This window comes from Camelina sativa, chromosome 19, assembly GCF_030686135.1.
Source record: "Camelina sativa cultivar CO46 ecotype springtype chromosome 19, ASM3068613v1".
NCBI lineage: Eukaryota > Viridiplantae > Streptophyta > Magnoliopsida > Brassicales > Brassicaceae > Camelina > Camelina sativa.
In genome coordinates this window covers 6,904,410-6,927,357 of record NC_141898.1, presented here as the reverse complement: position 1 = coordinate 6,927,357, position 22,948 = coordinate 6,904,410, and the positions used below count along the sequence as shown (strand labels likewise).

The window sequence follows — 22,948 nt, the reverse complement described above, 5'->3', positions numbered from 1 at the left end:
TTTATTAGTGAACCGATGTTATGGAAATAAATAAGTAACATGGAGACACAATGGGTTTGCGGGATATTCATGACTCTTTTGGTGGTCTGTCATCATTCACTCGTCAGGTCAGTAATATAAAATGGAAACATGCAAGTTGGATTCATGTTTCGAGAATCGTCATCATCAGTAAGTAAAATACTCTTTTGGTATTGATTGTCCTATTTTGTTGGTCAAAGATTAGATACGAAAACGTGTATAGGAAGAACATTTTATTCCGACAACGTTGTTGTTGGACAGCCTTTTGTGTGAACGGTTTGAGTTGTAGCAATTTAGAGAGGAAGCCGACCCAATTTGCTTTGTTTTTAACAATGTGGAGTGAACATGCAAAAACAAAACTCATCGGCAAAGTTTTGAAAAGACACCTAATGTCGGATTTGGCACGTAGGACATGACTTCTCATGATGACCTGGCGACACGAGACATGCTCAACTGGTTCTCAATAAAAAAATCACGGTTTTACCCCTTTTACTGTCAAATTCGTTTTTTTTTTTTGTCGTATTTTATATATCATCGATAGTACCATTCGGATCAGTTCTATAAAATCAGTTGTCTCTATGTTTCCTTCATTCTCAAAAAACATAAAAAAATTTTGATTAAATATTTATACGTTTTTATTTCATTTTCTTTTGTTATGAATAAATATTAAACACCCTTCTGTCCATTCGCTATCAAAAATATTTTGTTTTTTCTCTCGATATAATTTGTTACTTTCCAAGGGTACTCTATTGATTTACGTACGACTCATATTTTTGTTGTTGTTGTTGTTGTTGTGTTTATCCCTTAATATCACTTCAAATTATAAGATTTGTTGTGTTTATCCCTTAATATCACTTCAAATTATAAGATAGTTCTATGTTATCACCACATATATAAGATAGATTTGAAGAGTACAAGCAATTCACTAAATACATAACGAACAGCATAGACAAAATTTTTTTTCTCTCCCTTCTCTAAAAAGTCGATCTTAGATCTGAGTTTGTCGCCTCTCCGGTTAGCCCTTTCGACGCCGGAGAGAGCTCTTTTCTCTTCTTTTTAGCTCTCTTGTTCCTTCCGACAGAGCCCTTCTCCTCTGCAAAGTGGTCCTCCGTCTTTCTGGGCACTCGGGTTGGTGGTTGTCGGTGAGTTACTTGGCGCGTGAAGCGAAGCATCTTTTAGCGGTGACTGCTGGTGAAGGTTCAGGGACGTTACTTGAGGACGGCAATGAACCTGTGGCTAGATCTAGCGGATCTGGTTTGGAGTCTTCGTGTGTTAGTCTTCTTCTCCGATGGGTTCGATGGCTTTAGATGAGCAGAGAGGTTCTTCTCTTTCCAGCAAAGGTGGTGCTTTGTAGGTCGGATTCGGAGTCGATGTCAGGTAAAAAGGGCGGCGCTAAATTAACGGTTTTGGATCTGCGTGAGGAAGGCAGAGGTAGGTAGATCTCTTCTCCAGTAACAGAGGTGTGGTTACGTCTCCCAACCGATGCGACGGTGGCTTCTTGGTTGGCAGTTCGGGAAGCTTCAGATCAAGTCGCGGTGGTTCGCGGTGGAGCTTCTAGGGGTTCAACCGCCCAATCAAAGCTGCGGTTTGCGGCGGAAGTCGGTTGGGAGTCAGGAGGGTTAAGTTGCAGTGTCACAGTGGTTAACTATGGAGGTTGGCAGCTTCTGGGCTCTCGTGGGTTTCCAGGATATAGAAGGTGGATTGAACCACCACCGTTTGTAAACCGCCACGATTCTTGTCTCCACCGGACCGGATTGAAGAGATGCTGCCTGAAGGAAACGGTTGCCGCCGGAGCTAGAAGGGAGGTGTTAGATCTGATGGAGCAGGTTGCTAGGAACGGGACTTAACTTCGCGGAGTCTGAGATTGGATGTTGGAACTGGTCGGAAGATTTGTAGCAGGACAGGTGGGTTCGCCGGAGAAGAAAAACTGATGGATCTTGGTTGCTTGCATCATGGTCTCGAACTGGTGAATCCGCCGCAACGCCGTCGATTTTGCAACCACCGGTATTACTGTTCGAGCATCTGTCTTAGGTCATTCAGCAGGTTCCGATCCTCCTTACCGGCAAAGGCATAGACGTCGTTTGCTTCTTTTTGTATCTGTGCCAATGCCAAGCCCATTTAGGGAAAGCCCATTAAAAATTTATAAATATAATTTAAAATTAAAAAAAAAAAAAAAAAAAAAAAAAAATTCACTAAATACATTGTTGATATGAAAAAAAAGATGTCAAGTTAAATCAAAAGATCGAAATATTTTAATTGTAAACTGTTTAGAAAAAGAAAAGGAACATGAAAAAAGGTGAGACATTGAGAAGGGACAGGACGTCCTTTCACTCTCTCGCTTCTTTTGACACCATCTATCTCTATTCATTCAATCATAAAGACAGAAAGGCTCGTGATCCAACAATATCATGTCAACAAGTACACTTTCATCTGTCTCTATGTAATGTAAATAATGCAACTTATTATGAATAGTTTGTCCAAATAATGCAACCAACAACAGTTTGTTTGTTTTATTCTGTTAACAAGAATAATTAATTATAAGAGCACCACGTTTCATTCCTCATAAAGGGTCAAGAAGAATTATAGCTTCCATAGCAACATTGTTTTAAAAAAAATACTTACTACCACAGTTTTCCCAATGGTTCCTAAAGAGCAGAAGAAGACAACTCGATCTACCTAAAATTGGAAAGACAACATGATTAACCTAAAGTTAAGTCCAAAATCCACAATCTAAAGAGCAAAAACTCATTGGTTGGGATTTAGATTCCCTTGTTGATGGAGGATTTGAGTTGAGGGCTTCTCTAAGCCTTTCTTTTCAAAGTCTGAGAGTGGCCCAAGATCTAGCACTTCCTCCACTCCGTTTTTTCCCAGTCTTACCTACCAAATCACAAGGAGACAAGGGGTTAATGACCATTATAATCTATATAATCTGGTGATTTAAATTGAACGTTTATAGTTTTTGGGGCACTCATTACCTTTGAGGTGAAGAAAGGAAGCTTGATGATGCTAGACTGGACGAATGAGCATTGCACCACATCCGAGTCCTTTGAAGCATGCATCAGCATACGTGGTCCAAGTTTTACAAATATCACCTCATAGTCTCACACATACGTGCAAGTCCAGATTTTAGTGTGTTTTGTAAATATAGAGTCGAGTCTTCATTATTAGGTGACTATTACTTTTTCAATACGTTGGTACTTTTTCAGCTTGGGCTGAAATTTAGAATGATGAGCAGAATAAAGAATAGCAGGCCCATATATGTATATTCTTACATTTGTTGTTCTTGAGAAAAGTTACTGTTCTAATATTTGAGTATTTTATTGCAGCCAAGAAACATGATTGGGCAAATCAGAAGTTGAACTCGGAAGAAGCAAAACTATCAAAGTATCAACTGTGCGAGGTAGGTTACGAACTTCATGCTAGCAGAATTGAGGAATTAAGAGGAATCAACACCAAAAGGAAGCACTAATACCGATTTAGGATATAAACTAGGAAAAACAAAACGCAAGAGAGTATAAAGTTCTAACCATGCCAGTGTTACTTAGGCTCTCCTCTCACATAATACCAGGACTGATAAAACACTCGAGATAAAAAGGAGTTTTTAAGTCTTGCTGTTGCACTCTCTCTTCCTCAAATTATCTATACACAGCCCAGAATGCATGATTAAAATAGGAAACCCACGACTGCTTCAACCCTGGTAGGGGTTGCCGCTGCCATCCCGGTTTGGCGGATAGTTGTTCTGGTACTGTGGCTGCTGCATTCCACCACTCTGCTGCTGGTAGTTGTTGTTCTGTGGTGCTGCTCCTCCATAGTTAGGAGGTGGTGATCCTCCATAGTTTGGTGGCGGTGGTCCTCCATAGTTTGGTGGCGGTGGTCCTCCATAGTTTGGCGGTGGTCCTCCTCCATAGTTTGGTGGTGCTCCTCCCATGTTGTTTGCTGGTGGTGCTCCTCCATAGTTAGGTGGCGGCCTCTGTCCACCCATGTTGTTTTGTGGCGGTGGTCCTCCATAGTTTGATGGTGGCCTTTGTCCTCCCATGTTGTTCGGTGGAGGTGGTCCTCCGTAGTTCTGCCCCATGTGTGGAGGAGGTGCAGAGCCACCCATGTGTGGAGGAGGCGGGGGTCCTCCCACGTGTGGAGGAGGAGGCGGGGGTCCTCCCATTGGAGGACGTTGAGGAGGAGGGCCTCCTGCCATGTTCTCTCTTCTCCTCTCAAAGTTTCTGCTTCTATCAGAGTTTCCGCGAGGACGGTCATTGCGTCTGTTTCTTTCATTTGCTCTAGCATTGTTCCTTATCCACTCCTCATGATACTTAGGATCATAAGGAACAGCCTTCCCATCGATGAAAGGTTCCCCTGAAAGTCAATTTTTTTAAAAAATAACCCGCATCAAACAAACTCTAAATAAGGATCATCAAACGATTAAAACTCTCAACAAAAAGCCACATCACTGCGACTTCTAACACACCAGCCTCAAAATAGATATCACTAATCAATTCTAACATATGCACCCTTAATTTATTTTCAAAACTGTTGTTACACTATAGATACATGTCGGCTCTATGTGCCAACCTATAACACAAAAACATGGAGCAAGTAACGAGTCCACAGAGAGAACACTAGCGACATATAGCTCCTCTTATTAAAAATTTAAAACCAGCAAAAAGTATAATGGTCGAGCAAAGCTTGTCAGGTTGTGAATTAGATAACACACACTAAGCCTTACCTCCGTAGTCTTTGTTCCTCACATCCAGGTAAGAATCAGGAAGAACCCAGCGCACCTTTGGCAACTCTGGAGAGTTACATAAACAAATGAGAAGGCGGATTTGAACACATAAATGGGTAAAAACTAAAACCAAACAAGGCAAAGGGTTTACCTTTAATCTTGTGAGAAAGATCTTCTGACACAAGAGCTCCAAAAGCATAGTAACACCTAGTTGAAACCGAGTAGATCTTCATCCTAGCTTCTTCTTCACTGAAAATATCCAAAACGAGATATATAAATATCATACAAGAGCTTCAAAATGATCCAAGCAAACACACAGATCCAATCATACCAACTCTATATAGAACAATTAAAGGTAGTGGATTCCTCACTTAATAAAAAACCCTAAAAAGAAAATTGGGGGTTTACCTTCCAACAATCTGAGCTAGGGTTTTGATGTAGCTATCAATGATCTCGTCTCTAGTAGGTTCACCCTCAGGTGGCTCAACGACGACAAGCCAGTGCTCGAAATCGCAACCATCGAGAAGGATCGTCTCCTTTGGTGGCCTATTAGACCAGTTGGGGTTCGGATCGCTGAGAGAAGACGACGTAGCCTGAGTCGAGAGACCTTTCACGGACACGAGGCCACCACCACGGACAACGGAGGAGAAAGCGGCGACGAGAGGACGGGAACGGCTGAGCAGAGATGACGTGTAGAGAGAAGAAGCCGGGGATTTGGCGAGAGGAGCAGATGAAGCGAAGGATCTCGTGAACAGGAACGAAAGAGATTTCGCCGGTCGGCTAAAAAAGGAGCGAGAAATGGTATGAGTCGCCATGGATGGGTTTCGCCAGATGAAAACCCTAGGGGGAGTGAGGGGGAGCAGATTAAGTTAGAAATGAAAATCGAGGGTTTTGTGAGGGTTTAATATACTAGATTATGCTTCGAGGACATTTTCGGTTTTTCCTATCCGAACCAACATAAGCGAAATTTGATACCCATTGATCTTATCAGATGCAATCAAATTGCCCCCAATTTTTCACAAAAATTGCAATTAAACACATTTTTTTGCTAATAATTTTAGTGACATTACTCTCTATTCAAAAGATAAAAAGTATGATATTATCAAATGGTTACAAATACTACGCCAAGGCTAAACATGGGGGTAAATTCGTACTTTAGAGTTTTTGTTAGGTGAATTTGGTGAAAAAAGTGTGACTAAAAATATCTCTAAAAATATCTCCCATACAATATAATATCTTCCTCCAGCAAAGCCTCTAGCTCTTGGAGAGAGTTAGAGAAATATTGGCCACATTCATAGACATTACATAGATGAATCTCGTTTACTTTTTATTCTTTTAAAGACATAAAGCTACACACCAACCAAAGCTGAAAGCTCATATGTCATATCACAAAAGTAACTAATCACCAATGCATATTTATAACTCAACAGGCAAAAGCCTTCTTTTATTCAAGTCACTCTCACACATTTTATTGTTTGAAAATCACACAAGTGTCGCCTTTGCTAGCTGAAGCGCTTTCTCTCGCCCGTAAAACTTCTCCACAATCGCAAGTGAGAACTCCATTGCAGTCCCTGGAGCTCTGCTCGTTATCACATTTCCATCCACCACGACTCTGTGCTCAATGTGACTCTGGTCTGAAAGTTTGTCGCTCACCTTTGGGTGAGTAGTAGCCTTCTTACCCTATATAAAACATGTCACTTTATATATCTCAGTTTCATAACTTGAATATACAACAAGAAACTACAATTCTAGTACTGGTTTCTGATTTATGCACCTTGAGTAAACCATTAGGCTCGAAGACGTAAGCAGGAGACGCGCAGATTCCTCCAAATGGTTTGTTTGCTTCTGCCTGTTTCTTTAACATTTTCACCAGTTTCTCGCAGCTGGCGAATCTTTGAGCACCGTTAAGACCTCCCTGCAGTAGTTCATCAAAGAAGTTTTATTGTCAATGTTCATCTTTTGTTCTTTGAGACTTGTAAGTGTTCATCTTTTGAGAGTTAGCACTCACAGGCAACACAATCAGATCGAACAACTTCTCTGCAACATCACCAAGAAGCACATCTGCAACTAGCTTAGCTTTTTGAGATCCTACAACTTCCAAACTGTCACCAACTGCAGCAATCACAACATTAGCTTTTGCCCGCCTCAGGATATCTACAAGCGCAATAGCTTCAACTTCCTCTGACTGCTCTACAATGGGTACGAGAATCTGAAAAAGGGAAAACATTATCTTTCTGACTCATAAATGACTGTTGATCAAGGAAGACAAAAGCTTTACAACACAACGATCAAACAGAGATTCTCTTGGCAAAATACTAAAGGAGGACGGAGGACCAAGTGGAGAGGCAACTGAACTCTGTACCTGTGGTGTGTCTTCGAATGACCAGTTGGTTTGGTTAAGCTCAGTAAAAGTAAACTCCTCACCAGGGTTAGGACGAACCAGCTGATTTCAAAAGGAGAACTGGTAAGTCTAAGAAGATGTGACAAAACAAGTGTAAAAGAGTGAGAGACAAAACATACCAAGACACTTAAGAGTTCATCAACTTTCTCTTTCCCATACAACTGCTCTATAAGCGTGATGGAGAATTCAATGGTGGTTCCTGGTCCTCTACTGGTCACAATTCTTCCATCTATCTGCACTCTTGACTCAACAGCAGTGGCACAAGTAGCCGCAAGTTTCTCCATAAAAACAGGGTAACCCGTTGCCTGCAAGCAAACCCCATGTAATATCCAGACATTAGACAAGAATCGAAAACACGATGAACAAACGTTCTTGGATATATCACTTCGGACTTACTTTCTTGCCCTCTAGCAGACCCCAAGTACCAAGAGCCAACGCAGGAGCACAACAGATAGCTGCGTTTAGTCGTCCATCTGAGTCTTGTTTCTTTACCATGTTCTCTAGAGGTTTACAGTTTTTAAGAGTCTCGCCACCAGGAAGCCCTCCCTTTAACCGATCATATAATCAAAAAGAGTATCATCGACATAATTCTCATTAATTGATATCGATCCACTTATTTTTCTGTCCTTAATTATCAGATTACACGCAAAGAAAGTGTTAAACTAGCATAGAGAGACTTACGGGGAGAACAATAAGGTCGAAAACAGAGTCGGTGATATCAGAGAGAAGAGTATCAGCAACCATCTTGATACCATGACAAGCATCAACACCAACTTGAGTCTCGACGGAAGCCACCATCACGTCAGCACCACCTCGACGCAACACGGTGATCATCGCCACCGCTTCTAGAGGTTCCGTACCGTGTGCAATAGGGATCAAAACCTAAAATAAAATAAAAAAAGAGACGCCAGAAAACCTCGGATTAATTATTAGAAAGATCACCAAGCAAAAAATCGTTACGTACGAGGAGAGGGAAAAAAAAAAAGAAGAAGTATGATCTGGTGATGTTGAAACCACACCCACCGTCTTCGTAGATGGAGCCATAGTTGCGCGGAGGTTTAGAGGAAGATATGGTAGAATCAAGTATCAAGAAGAAGAGAGAAATGGAGTTTAGTGGAGAGGAAAGGAGTGTTTACTGATAGGGTTAAAATAGTGTTAAGTAACGATGCCATTTACGACTTTCCGTTTTTATCACTTTACTTCTACGACCCCCAAAAAAACAAGAAAACTGACGTATGCGGTGACGTAATCATTTAATCATAGAGGAAAAGTAAACTCGGTGGATACGTGTCAAGCACTAACTGGTGTACCGTGGCGATGGTTTCTCTTTAATCTTTCCACGTCATATATTGGATAAAATCATTTTAAAAAGCCACTTTTGTTTATCGGTGACGGCGGAGTTGGCGAGATAAGAAAAAGAAGTATTGATCCACCACAACAAGATCACGTCCTGGTTCTTACTTTTGTGGAAGCATGTGCTGTTGTTTTGATATTTTAGTAGTGTAAACCGGACGAACTTCTGAACCGGGGATGTTTTGTTCGATCTCTCTATAGTGTTCTTAGGGCTGGACATTCGGATAACTCGTTCGGATTCGGGTATTACCCATTCAAATTCGGGTAAATGGGTTTAGAAAAATAGAATCCATTAGGTATTTTTAGATATATGAGTTCGGTTCGGTTTGGGTATTATCGGATTCGGGTCGGTTTGGGTTACAAATTTTAGAACCCGATTAGTACCCGAACTACCGGGTACCCAAAAAAATATAATTAAAATTAATTAAATTTAAATAAATTTAGTTAAATTTTGACTTATGTGACAAAATATCTTAGATATTTTGATTATTTTTTATATTTAGGTATAACATTAATGAAATATTCAAAATTATGATTTGTATTATATTAATGATAAATATGTATATATGTTCGGGTTTAATGGGTACCCAAACGGGTATCGGGTATTATCCGATCCTAACCCGAACCCACAGATATTAGAAAATAAAACCTAATAGAGTTTTATAAGCAAACTTGTATCCAACCCGAACCTAGTTTTTCAGGTTGGGTTCCAGATTGGATATTCGAGTACGGTTTTTATGCCGAGGCGTCAGTGTTCCAATGATTAGTGGCTTTATACGGTAGTGTTAACGGGTCAAAAAAGTATCCTTTTAAATAGATGATCCCATTATATATGATCTGTTATTAAGCCTAACCAGAGAATAGATGATCCCATATCCCCGTTACTTATGAGTTATGATCTGTTATTAACGTGCAATTTGATACTAAGCCTACTAACCAGAAAAGAGATGATCCCATTACTTATGATCTGGTACGAGGTGAACCGTCAACCGTCAATTTTTTTTTTATAAAATAAAACTTATTATAACGATGACAAATAGTATACCAAACTGATCACTTATATGGTTTTTTTTTTTTTTTTGGGCAAAAGAGATTCCATAGAACAGAGTTAAACTCTATGGCAGAGTGAGTCATTCATTACCCTGAGAGCAGACTTTGCAAAGAAATCAGCTAAAACAGTTGAAGAACTAGAAACAAAGTAAAAGAAGGTAGAAAATTTAAAGAGAGACCACAATGAGAAGATGTCATGCATGTAGGATTCCCTTGAGGCTTCAGCTCGTTTGAGTCTTCACGAAAGCAAAGAGGTGAAACGAGGGCCGGTGAGTCAAATTAAACTAGACTAAAGTCACATGTGTTTATGTTTTAAAACATGTTTGATCGCTTCGTTGGTCCAAAATCTTTCAATTACAATTAAGAATATAAGATTAAGAAGAATGTCTCAGTACAGAAAGAAAGCCACATATATATATAACCAAGTAACCACACACGTGGTTCATGAGTCGTAACTCATAAGTGAATCGAATTAGCAAATGAGGTCTACCATGCATCTGAAAAAATGACAAAAGTATCTAGAAGGGATTTATCCCGTTCATAAAAAAGTAATAATAATTTTCACCAACCAAAGTCGTTTTTATCGTACATGTACTTTTTGGATTTTCTCATATATATGTAATTAAAAAATCGAATCAAGAAACAAATAATATATCTCAAGATTCGAATCATTATTTGCTTATTAAAACAAAACATCTTATAACTAATGTGTTCACAATCTAACTTTTTACCAAAAAAAAAACTAATGAGTTCACTTTTTTTTTTGGGGGGAGGGGAAACTAAAACTAACTCACAGAATAATAACAGAATAAGTTAAATAACGTATTTTATATGTTCAACAAAGCTGGTCGTCCTGTCGTCCATCATGGCATGCGATGCAACTGTGTGATCTTGTTATCGTTAAGACACGTAAAAGATAAAAGATTCCCCCGCGCAAATTACTAATAAGCATCCAATCCACTTAACTTATAAGAGAAAACCAAGTAACTGATAAAAAAAAAAAACATAAGATGAAATGATTTAAAACGACAACGAAAAACAAAAAAAACCGTTAAGAATCTGGCAATTAAAATATGCCTGTTTTTTTTTTTTTTTTTTTTTCTGAAAAAGGTTTTCTTTTTTTGTCGTTGGTCAGACTAATTAGTGAATTTACAAACAAAAAAAAAACTCTGTCACACGAACTTAAACCATACCATAGTGATTAATTTGGCTTATAGTGAAGTGATATGGTCGTCCTTAACTGGATTACGAACATGAGAAATTTTGTATGTTTTATATAATTCATGTAATGAAATCGTACTATTAAGTACTCATCAATATATAACCGTAGCAGGTCCGGTCCGTTTGTCAACAGAGAGAGTGTGTAAAAAAAATGAAAGTGCCCTTTTCAGTAAAATGAAGAGGAGAAAAAAATAATAAAAAAAGATGCCTTTTTTTGGTGACAGCACACAAATAGGAAAAAATGAAATAGAAAAAAAAAAAAAAAAAAGAGGAACGAGAGAGAGAGAGAGAGAGAGAGAGAAATAGCCAATGGTAATAAATAAGTACACACACACTGCACAAAGTGGGGATAGAGATTCATTCTCAGAGGTGAAATTTTTTTTTGGGATTTAACACACCCGAATCAGAGAGAGGTGGGTTTCTTCCAAATTTATAGAAGAAAAAAAGTAATCATCAAATCGTTCTTCTGGTGAGAGAGAGAGAGAGAGTGTGTGAGTGCAGAGAAGGTGAAATAGAAATAGAAAATGCGTTTTCCCACTTGCGGAAAGAGATTGGGGAGGTTTAGAGTGTGTTCTCAGAGGATAAGGGGCGAAATGAGGCTTTTCCAGTGACACAGATTCTCCCCACCACTCCCTTCCAAGAAGAAGAAGAAACCCCCCCATATGTCTGACTTCACGGAAAGATAGATTTTATTTTGTTTTGTTTTGGATGCTGCTCTGATCCCTCCTTTCTGCATGCTGGTAGTTTCACACATTTCCCCCTGTTTTTTTTTTTTTTAGCTTTCCTTTGGATGTAATTAGCCAATTTCACATCTCAATTTCACTACGGGTCTTCAAAGTTTTTGGCCCTTCTCTGGGATCTCTGATTTTTTTTTTTTTTTTTTAGCTCATGTTGCGCCTTTATGGGTTATGGGTTTTTGATTCCAGTATTTGTTCCCGTCATTTCTTTTTGTTTGATTTTGAGAAGCTGATTTCCATTTCTTCTGGAGAAACTTTACCGCAATTTTGGGGTTCTCTGACAGTTTTCGTTTATCTATAAAGTGATGGTAGTGGTAATGTGTTATGTTAGATTGGTTTAAAGCACTATATGATCATTTCATTCTCTCTACTATCCACTTTATCCTGGGTAACCTATATGTTAATTGTAGTAGACAGATAAGAAACTCAAGCACATTTCATGTTTTGCATTTGCCTTGATACTATCCATGTAGAGGCCTACAATGTCACAAACTAAGAGGTTCAGTGATGCTTTTTTTTTTTTTTTTTTTTTTTTTTTCATTTGTAGTTTTTCAATCTTTGCTGGGCTATTAGTTAGTCGTCAGAGATAAAAAAAGGTGTTGTTGTACATACTAGTAGTACTTCCTGTCTTATCTGTGTCTTTTTGGATACTTACATAACACAATTAGGAAACTTCACCTTGTACTGAAAACTTCTTTACAAAATTACTTTTGTATAAATTTCAGGTATCTATTTCCCTTTTAATTTAAGGTGAAGTGGAATATGCAGCTAGTTTGTAAAGATGCTTCGCAAAGCTGAGGTTGAGATGTTAGGAGGTGACGACTGCTTTGAAGGGTCTTCTGAGGATCATCAGATATTCAGAGAAGTTTTCTTTGGAAGTGATTCTGGAAATACTACTAAAAGATGTCTCGTTACTGGAGTCATTAACTTCGAATCTGATTCCACTAAGAATCTCAATTCCTCTCTCAGTTCCAACAATGACAACTCTGTCGTAACAAGTGGATATGCATCTGCTTCAAAAGATGGTTCAGACTTTACCACGAAAGCTAAGAGACTGAAGCTTTCAGGTAATAAGCATTTGGATGCAAGGAATGAAAAGGGATCGGCGTTCAATGGTTTTCCAAATTCGGATATAGCTAGAGAAACAATTCCTCTCCATTTAGTTGAATCATCTAACAAGGGTGTTTCAACTAGCTCCTATTTGCTAAAGCAAAGCATAGAAAAGGGGAAAGAAGTTTATCTGGGTGGCATCGCCTCAGAAAAGTGCAAGTCACAAAACTTGGACAGATCCGATGGAAAAGAATTTAGAGCAATTGCCTCTCCTGTTTCTCAGGAGAGCTTCGCAACCAAAATGATCTGTGCAGGTGCTTCTACGCCTCATAGTGAGAAGGCTTGCTTCTCGCCGCAGTTGAACAACGGGTCTAAAGTATCTCCTAATGAGTTAATTATGTCTAAAACCTGTCTAAAGATTGATCCTAAAGATGATCCCCGTCCTCTTCTCTACAAATATGTCTGTAAGTTGCTAAATGCTGCCAGATGGAAAATCGAGAAGCGCGGAAGATCAGGTAGGAAATACTGTGATACATTTTACATATCGCCAGAGGGACGGAAATTTCGTGAATTTGGGTCAGCTTGGAAATCGTTGGGTGGGATCCTATTAGCTGGTCATAAGTTAATGGATACTAGTACTAAGAGATGGACCGGTATCAATGACTTCTGGTCTGATCTCTCTCTTACACTGTTGGACATCGAGGAGAACATGAAAAATCTAAATCTTGCTAACACACGGGCACTTTGGTGGAGTGCCTTAGAGCCTTTTGTGATTGCTGTCTTCATTTCTAAGCACGTTGGATCTTTAAGAAGAGGAAATAAAGTCGAAGTTGCAAGGATTTCAATAGTTGACAAGTTGAAGAAAGAAGATGCGATTTGTTTGAACATGATTTCAGGCTGTCCTGAAAGTGTGCTGACAGTATCTGAAGGCAGTCATCTTGTTAATGACGTGGATGCTAACCAAGAGATTCATTCAGATCTTGAGGTGCAAACTAAAATTGTCCCTCGAAAAGTTTCTTCAAGACTAGAGAGGCAGAATATAGTTGGTAAGGAAATCTATGGGAGTGATGAGCAGGAGGTTAGCAAGGGCGTTGTAGCTTCAAAATTGATAGCAGAAGACATGCATGAAAGTGTTATGCGAAAGAAGTTACACAGAAGATCAAAAAAAGTATCGGATATCAAACCAGCTCCCTTGGACCAACATGATTCACTAGATTCTAATTCTCTCGACAGCCATGAATGCCAGGATAAGGAGATGAGCAACATTCACCTCATCGCAACGGGAAGTCCGGATGAAAGGTTGAGGAATGAGAAGATTAAGAATTCATGTTGCAATTCAAAGAAAGGAAGAAAGAAAGCTAGGAAGCACTATTCTCAGGATGATGATCTTATGGTGTCGACAATAATCAGAAACAAAGGTAAGGTTTGCAGATCAAGCCAGAAAAAGAAAACCCAGAAACCAAAGGCTAGAACAAAAAAAAGAAACAATAGGGGAGGGTGCAGGCTGCTTCCCCGAAGCACAAGCAATGTGGAAAATCAATTATGTCAAGGAAATTGGTCTATTTTGGGTCCAAGAACTGTCTTATCATGGTTGATAGCTACCAAAGTAATTTCTAGGGACGAAGTAATCCAGTTACGAGATCCAGATGATGATACTGTGGTAAAAACAGGCCTCGTAACTAAAGATGGAGTGGTTTGTACATGTTGCAATAGGACTGTATCACTTTCTGAATTCAAGAACCATGCTGGATTTAACCAGAATTGTCCATGTCTGAATCTTTTCATGGGGTCAGGAAAGCCTTTAGCTTCATGTCAGCTGGAAGCTTGGTCTGCTGAGTATAAGGCGCGGAGAAATGGATGGATATCAGTGGAAGCTTCTGATGATGATCCAAATGATGATTCTTGTGGTGTTTGTGGTGATGGGGGTGAACTGATCTGCTGTGATAATTGTCCGTCGACCTTCCATCAGGCTTGCTTATCAATGCAGGTATTGCCTGGCTCATTCCAGGGTCTAATTTACATTTTGGCTATACATACACGTGGGGCCAAACTTCTCCAGTTGGTATTGCTCAAACATACACGTGGGGTGAAACTTCTTGGCTGGTTCTGTAATTTTTACTAAGTCAACTCTAGTAACTTACATGGCATTAATATAACTAGGATTTGTTACCTTACTAGAACTTTATCCTTGGTAAATCGTTACCCTTTAAAGAGAGTGGCTGTATTACTTTTACTTTTTCTACCCAGGTGCTCCCTGAAGGAAGTTGGTATTGCTCGAGCTGCACATGTTGGATATGCAGCGAGTTGGTTAGTGATAATGCTGAACGCTCTCAGGATTTTAAATGTTCTCAGTGTGCGCATAAATGTAATCATCTTACCACTCGCCATCTCTTAGAAATTATGATTTATTTCGTTATCACATGAAAGGAAGCCTCTGATTTGAAATTTCTTCTATCATGACTCACTGAGATTTTATCACCATTAATGTCACTGTTCATCAATTACAGTTGTAGATGTTTGGTTTTGTCTGCCATGCTTGGCACTTCTCCAATTTTCTTTCTTTAGTAATTGACGCTTGTATAACTCACTTTTGAAGTTATGCCTCTCTCGATAGTAGGATCCCACAGTTGTTATTTTGGTTTGAAATCCACTTTGGCTGATGATTGTTACTTTTATGTTATCAGATCATGGAATATGTTTGCAAGGGGCAAGTAAACCGAGAAAACTTTGTCCAGAGACCTACTTTTGTGGTAAAAATTGCGAAAAGGTATTAATCATGCCTAGTCTCTGTGACTTAAACAACTAGTGTGTATCGTGAAAACTTTTTGTTCTTCCAAGTACTTTTTGGATTTACATTGAGAGTAATTGTTTTTTTTGGGTGCTCTTGGGATCTCTGACATATAACAAAAGAAGATGTTACAGCTGCTTAACAAATTTCTAGGTTCTCATCAAGTAGCTTGTGTAATGCAGGTGTACACTGGTCTCAGTTCTCGTGTTGGGGTCATTAACCCTAATGCTGCTGGTCTGTCTTGGTCAATTCTGAAATGTTTTCAAGAAGATGGAAATGTTCATTCTGCCCGAAGGTTGGCGCTGAAGGCTGAATGCAACTCGAAATTAGCTGTTGCCCTATCAATTATGGAGGAAAGCTTTCAGTCTATGATAGATCCAAGAACTGGTATTGACATGATACCTCATGTGCTATACAACTGGGGGTAACGTCTTTTTGTCATTAGCTTGCACTCTTTGATTTGTGTTTGTTACTTCTGTAGCTTCATTTCTGCTCGTCATACTCATCGATATGTCTTATCTTTTTTGAATCTTTTGTTGCACGTACAGGTCAAAATTTGCTCGCTTAGACTTTGATGGGTTTTACACTGTGGTTGTGGAGAAGGACGATGTGATGATCTCAGTAGCATCTATCAGGTTAGTATGATCGAATTTATGATAGGGAAAAAAAAGTAATACCAATGGCTATCACATGTTTGGAATGTCTTCTAGAATCCTCCAGGCAAATGGATGCTTAGAATTATTCTTTCACTTCTTTCACTTCTTTCACTTCTATACACTGGAATGAGTTACATATGAAACCCTTTTTACTCTATCCAGGGTGCATGGAGTAACTATTGCAGAGATGCCTCTTGTAGCTACCTGCAGCAAATATCGCCGACAGGGGATGTGCAGAATCCTCGTGGCTGCCATCGAAGAGGTACAATATTTAGAATGTATCCATGAGACTGTTCTCGATTCTACATCCACATTAATAATGTATAAACTTAATACAATGATAGATATACAACACCTCTCATATGCTGACCTTGATGATCTCTCTTCCCTTCTTGTCTTGATTCCTCGGCTATCAAAAGATAAAACTATTGATTGGTTTTGGCTGCAGCTGCTTATGTCGCTCAAAGTGGAGAAGCTTGTGGTAGCTGCATTGCCGAGTTTAGTGGAAACTTGGACTGAAGGTTTTGGCTTCAAAACCATGGATGATGAAGAACGTGATGCTCTCAAAAGAATAAACTTGATGGTCTTCCCTGGGACAATTCTGCTTAAGAAAACGCTCTACGAGAGCACAAAAACCAACATTGTGAACGGTAAATTCCACCCCTCTCTCTCTCTCTCTCTCTATGTATATATTTACAGCACCTCACCGGATTTTTGCTCTTGCACAGGCGTTTGTGTTTCTAAAGATCACAGTGAACCATCAAACAAAGAAACAAACCTAGAGCCAGGCCTAGACAAAGCCGGGTTTCCCATGAATACCCAAGTTGAGAGCTGTGATCAGATGGTTCCAGCAGGTTCAGATGGAGAGCCGGCCCCAGGCTTCCCCGTGCCACTTGGAGCCAAGGAAACAGAGCCAACTTCAGAAACAGAGAACCCAAGCCAAGACAGCAATGTTGATGATATGCCAAATAAAACAAGAGTCTCTATGGGAGAAAAAGAAGAAGAAGAAGAAGAAGGATTGCAGGAAGAGGTATCAAAGTTTTCAGAAGAAGTAAGTGATGTAGGAGGAGTAGTAGTAAATAATGTTAGTGATGACATGTTGCTTTGTTTTGATGAACAGCTTAACTCTGATAGCTCTGAAGAAGACTCGGAATAATAATAGTAGACTAAAAAAACTATGACCGTTTTTTCCACTGCTATATCTTCTCTCTCGTTCACTTGAAACCTATAGAGTGAGAAGATAAGGAAACCGCTTAAAAATACAGATCATCCCCTAAACGTAAAAGACACAAAACTTGATATTCCACTTCCAAGTGGATTACAATCGTGCTCATGATTTAAACTCAGACGAAGAAGAAGAAGATCCTCTCAATCTTGAAACTCTATCGTTGATCAAACCCTTGAGTTCGATAAAGAGTTGCTTTTCAATGGAGACAGAGAGCAGACACAAGTCATCGTGTATAGCATGATTGATTTGATTAAAGCCCCTCGTTATTGTGAGGTTGTTTGGAAAATCACTGATGCCATCTTTGATTTGAAGGAGCGTGATGCCATCCATAACGTGAAGGATGTATATGTAGACATAAATATTGTTACTGTCTGTAGCTTTCTTGATGATCTGGATGATAGATGTCATATCAGTATCTATCTTAACATTTTTGGTCTCAATTAAATTCTCCAAAATACTTACAACCAAACACAATAATTTCCTTATTTGATAATATTAATTTCAAATTTTCTAAAACCTATCTACCTAATTTAAAGCAATATGTTTGATTAAAATATAATTCACCTTTCACTTTTATTTAATCTTATCTTTAATTATTTGAATTACTATTTAATACATAAAATTAAAAAAATATTAGATTTTTTTCAGCATATGATGTGATTTGAATTTTTATAAATGGATATATATTTTAAAAATCTATCTTACATTTTTAAAGTATATTTTTGTACAATAATCTTTTTTAAAATGATTTTCCAAAAAACTATGGTCTTAAATACTATTAATCACCATAAATTTGATTTTAATCATATTTCATTGTATTTTTGACCATGGTTTAAGACTATGCACAAAACCATGGTCTTAATTTTTTTTGGATTTTAATCATAGTTCATTGTATTTTTGAAAGTACACATATTTATTGTTCTTTCAAAGTCAATCCATATAATTTTATTAACAAGTACTGTTAATTATTGTAAAAACACCAAAATAATATATATATATATATAAGTGCATTGATATCACAAAACAAAGAAATTTACTATGGGGTAAATTTTGCAAATACAACATATTATATATAATATTCTAATATTTATATTAACTAAATAAAACCTGATTATATTAATATACTAACTTATTTAAATGATTTATGAAAACGAATAGACTGTGGTGTACCATGTGGTGAATTCTAGCATGAATTATAAATCCACCATAATTTTTGGAAGGTGTATTGATTTATGGATCTAATTAATTTGGTGGGATTTTAATTAACTTCAAAGATATTCATTACTATGATTTTATATTTTGTCAACAAAGATATTCATTATGATTTTTAAAAAGATTGTTAGAGAGATTTTGGAAACGTTTCACCTACAAAATGAATGCTATTCTCATTTGTTAGATTTTGTTTTTTGATTTCATAATGGTCAAATTAATTAACTATTTGCCTAACTTGTGTGTTCATCACTAATGTTATAATCAAAAGTCTTTTTTTCTTTTTTCTCAAACCTAGTGAATGTTCTAAAATTGTATCAATTCAAAATTAAATCCTTGCATCTTGAAAAAGGATCCGACCCATATCCGAAAACACGGATCCACACCTGTCGTGAAGTAAACGAACAAAAAAACACCCGCCGTAGCCTTGCCATTAACGACCGTTAACGGAAAAAAGAAATTGGATCCGCCGTAGCAGCTGGATCCATCCATCATGCCATCTTCTCCTAAGCTATTTCACGCGCGGCCATCATTCTTCACGCGCCGATCGACGCCTTTGATCGTATTCGCTTCTCTAGCTATCGGTTTCACCGGTTTCCTTTTCGGACTATCCACGATTCTATTCCCGGGTCTCCGGTTATCCGGCCGGACCTGTCTGACCAGCTTGCCTCCGAAGACGGTTCGGATCGTCTGGGACGTCGCGGGAAATAGCATCGTTAATAATGGAGCAGGCGGCCAAGTGAAGAGACACAAGGTTATGGGGTTCGTCGGAATCCAGACCGGGTTCAGATCAGCTGGCCGGAGACGAGCTCTCAGGAACACGTGGATGCCGTCCGATCCAGATGGACTTCGACGGTACTGATCTCAATCTCTTCTCTCAAAATCTCAAATTTGATTCATTCACTAGTCCTAGAGCTTTAGTTAGGGTTCTCTGGAATCTTTTTGTCACAAAGGATTGAAATTTTGCATCATCTAGATTGGTTTGATCTGGTTATAATAGCACTGTGATCACTGATCTTGAACACTTGAGTATAGCAATCTTCCGAATACACATTCGTGATCTTTGAGACTTTTAGCTTCAATGCTTGATGAGTCTTGGGACTTTTATATTCAATGCTTAATGAGTCTTCTGTTTCACTGAAGAAAACTACTGCTCTCTGCAGCTTGGAAGAATCAACAGGATTGGCCATCAGGTTTATTATAGGCAAAACCAAAGATGAGGGTAAAATGGCTGAGCTTAGAAGGGAAATCGCAGAGTACGATGATTTTGTACTGCTTGATATCGAGGAGGAGTACAGTAAGCTCCCATACAAAACGTTAGTTTAGAGACTAATACTTTTTATTATTCACATCTCATAGGACAGATAACACTAAAAGAATGTGATCCATAGTTTATGTTTTTGTTATTTTGCTGTTATAGTTTGGCTTTCTTCAAAGCTGCATACGCCCTATATGATTCAGAATTCTATGTCAAGGCTGATGATGATATATACTTGAGGCCAGGTAAAATTGATTGCTTTCTCTGGTTTTGAATCCGTGTCTTCAGGAATGTTCTGATCCTTCATAAGATGCTGTTATTTTCTTCACAGATCGGTTGTCTTTGCTGTTGGCTAAAGAGCGGAGTCACTCGCAGACATACATTGGATGCCTGAAAAAGGGTCCAGTTTTCACAGATCCAAAACTCAAATGGTAAGAACGGGAACAACTAACAGAATCCGCAAAATCATGCTTCTCCTTTGAAAAACTTTGTGTCAAGATAGGATTACTGCGACACCTAATCATCTCTTGCGGTTCAATGTACCTGAAAATTGTTTGGTTGGATTCTTTTGCAGGTATGAACCCTTGGGAGATCTGCTCGGGAAAGAATACTTTCTTCATGCATATGGCCCCATATATGCTCTTTCTGCTGATGTTGTCACAAGTTTGGTTGCCCTAAAGAACAACAGGCAAGTTCTGTCTCCCCAAATATTATATATGCTTTTGAATTCTCCTCGAGTGGTATGTCTCGATTAGGACTTCATTTTCACTCTTAAAGAGGTCTCCTGTTCCTCTATACTTGTCAGAGTCTTTTTGGTTAACAAGGTGAGAAATTTTGCCAAACTACAGTTTCAGGATGTTTAGCAACGAGGATGTGACAATAGGTGCGTGGATGCTGGCAATGAACGTTAAACACGAGAACCTTCACACCCTTTGTGAACCAGAGTGCTCACCACACTCCATTGCTATCTGGGATATACCAAAATGCTCAGGTTCATTTTTCTTCGTTCTGGTCTTAAGGAATTAATTTAGTCACTTTGCATAAGCATTTCTACAACAACCGATCACAATTTGGATTGAATATGTTACTGCTGCAGGTCTTTGTAATCCAGAGAAAAGAATGTTGGAACTTCACAAGCTAGATAGCTGCTCAAAGAGTCCGACCTTGCCATCGGATGATGATAAATGATCTACCCTCTTATATATATCTTTTGTACTGATGTAAGATCCGAGGCGTAACAATTCATACATCTCTTTCTCTGACATGTCCGCCATTGAAGCTGCTTCATACAGATTGTGCAAGCCTCTCGATTTTCAGTTTACAGCAGCTCTGTTATTCCGGGGGGAGTGTGAGAAAAAACGACGAGAGTTGATCACGCTTAAACAGCTTTTGGGTTCTTTTTTAAACTAGGGTTAGTAAATTTTTTGTGTATAACAAGTTTTGGGTGATACCTTGTTGTACAAGTATAAGATTGAACTAATAATTGCAATTTCTTTAGTGATAGTTACAGTGTGAAACAATTAAGCTTCTTTTTCCGTTACTTCAATTTTTTGTATTGTTTTTTGTACTTTACGATATTCCACAAAAAGTTTAGAATTGAAAATTTTATACTACATCTTTATGTGAATCTAGAGGGAAAAGTGAAATCGAACAAAGAGAACTGGCATTTAACCTAGTAAAATTATATAAAAAAATTCAATACGTATTTGACAGTAGAACATAGCTGGCAATTAATTTGTCGTAAAGTCTTAACGATAGGTCAATTATGGTTTTTACATTTTACCCAACAAAAAAGTTGGAATCTTAACTATCTTTGTGTAAAAGCTGTCAAACCCACAATAATAATAAAAAATAAAAACAAGAGAACCCATCATCTTACACTGCTTCTGCTGTCCAATAATGATTTTCATATTTAGAATTAAGAAACCATGGCTTGGCTTAAACCCATACACCTTCAACATTTCTAATGATATTTTTAACATTGTTTTAAAATAAGGGGACTTTTGAAAACTTAATTAGTAATGTAATTTGGTGTAAACGTATAGGACCTATTAATGTCTTTTCTTGTAAAAGATTTTAATCAGTATGCATTGTATTAGAACAATACACAACGTGAAACACAGGTGGAATATCATCTTAGCCAATTAAGTGTCTCTTTTAATTTGTTAAAACAATTAAGTGAGTGCTTACCTACTCGTACTAGAAAATCTAGACATATTATTTAATTCGTTGTCCGATTAGAAGTAGGTTCATGAACTTACCAACCAAATTAATTTTCATGGTCTTATATTTGTCTAAACTCTAAAGCAGTGTATGTTACCTTCTTTATATATATATATATGCGCATCCAATAGCTGCAATTATACATTAAACAGATGTTAGGATTCTATGAACACACATAATATGTAATGTAAAATGAATGATCTGAATTATGAACCTGAGATATTTGAAGCGTGTGGGAATCTATATATTAATATATACAAAACAAAAGCTACATATATGACCAATATACGTAGATGAAACGAATATGCATGCGTCTAGCTTATGCGTTACATATGTAACACACGTAGGTTTCTAATTTATATGCGTGTGTCAGTGCGTGTACATTATGATATCTGTAAACAGTACGTTGACAAAAAAAGTTTGCTAAAAGATCTGAGAACAAAACCATATGCTAATAAATGATTGAGAAAGAAATTTAAAAGTACATAGATAGAATCGAAAGACCAACAAAAAAAAGTCAGCAAATTTATTTAATAACTTATTTACTTCATACATGACCTACTATTTTATTATGTTTCTTCTGATGATAAGACATTCCTTAGAAATCTGTCTCGTGAAGCTGATTTTTTATTTTTATTAAGAGCCGATTTTATTATGAATATGAAGGTTCGCATTTTATAAGTATATGGTAGCCGTAGAGTGTTGTTGCGTGGACATAGTCGTAGCGCAAGGCACGAGAAGGATTCAGTCAAGACTTTAAGATTTGAAGATTATTAAAATAGCTAAAACCAAATCCTAAATTTATTCTCAAATCGCAAAATTTAGATCATAGTGACACTAGTTTTCATTTGACTAGGCAAAAATCTGGTACAAATTAATATTATTTTTTACAAAATATTCCTCATAGAAAGAAAAAAAAAACATTGAATTTTAATATATCCGTACATTATAACATTTATTTTTGTGTTACGCAGTTGTATTACATACACACTTTAACGTAACAGAGAAGGAAAAAAGAAAATCACTTTTTTTATTT

General features: G+C 37.9%; 4 protein-coding genes and 1 long non-coding RNA gene across 6 annotated transcripts; 2 read left to right on the top strand and 3 right to left on the bottom strand.

Annotated features, from left to right (window-relative positions):
• Positions 1 to 3,477: 3,477 nt before the first annotated feature.
• Positions 3,478 to 5,884, bottom strand: LOC104765318 (multiple organellar RNA editing factor 8, chloroplastic/mitochondrial). The gene is made up of 4 exons (XM_010489012.3): positions 5,147 to 5,884; positions 4,890 to 4,987; positions 4,739 to 4,804; positions 3,478 to 4,368 (listed from the first exon to the last, which is right to left on the bottom strand). Exons 1-4 carry the CDS (start codon positions 5,551 to 5,553, stop codon positions 3,707 to 3,709), a joined length of 1,233 nt encoding a protein of 410 aa, XP_010487314.2. The 5' UTR covers positions 5,554 to 5,884; the 3' UTR covers positions 3,478 to 3,706.
• Positions 5,885 to 6,044: 160 nt separating this feature from the next.
• LOC104765316 (protein DJ-1 homolog A) lies at positions 6,045 to 8,604 on the bottom strand. The gene is made up of 8 exons (XM_010489010.3): positions 8,163 to 8,604; positions 7,821 to 8,021; positions 7,536 to 7,685; positions 7,259 to 7,444; positions 7,101 to 7,181; positions 6,747 to 6,947; positions 6,513 to 6,653; positions 6,045 to 6,418 (listed from the first exon to the last, which is right to left on the bottom strand). The coding sequence occupies exons 1-8, from the start codon at positions 8,181 to 8,183 to the stop codon at positions 6,221 to 6,223; spliced, it is 1,179 nt and encodes a 392-aa protein (XP_010487312.1). The 5' UTR covers positions 8,184 to 8,604; the 3' UTR covers positions 6,045 to 6,220.
• A 2,290-nt stretch (positions 8,605 to 10,894) lies between these two features.
• LOC104765315 (increased DNA methylation 1) lies at positions 10,895 to 17,193 on the top strand. Of its 2 annotated transcripts, none has more exons than XM_087501389.1 (9): positions 10,895 to 11,503; positions 12,226 to 14,537; positions 14,798 to 14,915; positions 15,235 to 15,317; positions 15,521 to 15,762; positions 15,887 to 15,973; positions 16,157 to 16,256; positions 16,443 to 16,644; positions 16,723 to 17,193. In XM_087501389.1, the coding sequence occupies exons 2-9, from the start codon at positions 12,282 to 12,284 to the stop codon at positions 17,148 to 17,150; spliced, it is 3,516 nt and encodes a 1,171-aa protein (XP_087357515.1). In that variant the 5' UTR covers positions 10,895 to 11,503; positions 12,226 to 12,281; the 3' UTR covers positions 17,151 to 17,193. The 2 variants fall into 2 exon arrangements, with proteins under 2 accessions (XP_087357515.1, XP_087357516.1); XM_087501390.1 differs by having other exon boundaries at positions 10,989 to 11,503; positions 12,269 to 14,537.
• Positions 15,361 to 17,552, bottom strand: LOC147920272 (uncharacterized). Its single transcript, XR_015590839.1, has 2 exons — positions 16,350 to 17,552; positions 15,361 to 16,242 (listed from the first exon to the last, which is right to left on the bottom strand). It is a non-coding gene; the product is annotated as an uncharacterized LOC147920272 (long non-coding RNA).
• Positions 17,553 to 18,380: 828 nt separating this feature from the next.
• LOC104765314 (putative beta-1,3-galactosyltransferase 13) lies at positions 18,381 to 21,302 on the top strand. The gene is made up of 7 exons (XM_010489008.3): positions 18,381 to 19,286; positions 19,595 to 19,747; positions 19,852 to 19,934; positions 20,021 to 20,120; positions 20,264 to 20,377; positions 20,538 to 20,680; positions 20,786 to 21,302. Exons 1-7 carry the CDS (start codon positions 18,925 to 18,927, stop codon positions 20,875 to 20,877), a joined length of 1,047 nt encoding a protein of 348 aa, XP_010487310.1. The 5' UTR covers positions 18,381 to 18,924; the 3' UTR covers positions 20,878 to 21,302.
• The last annotated feature ends 1,646 nt before the right edge of the window (positions 21,303 to 22,948 follow it).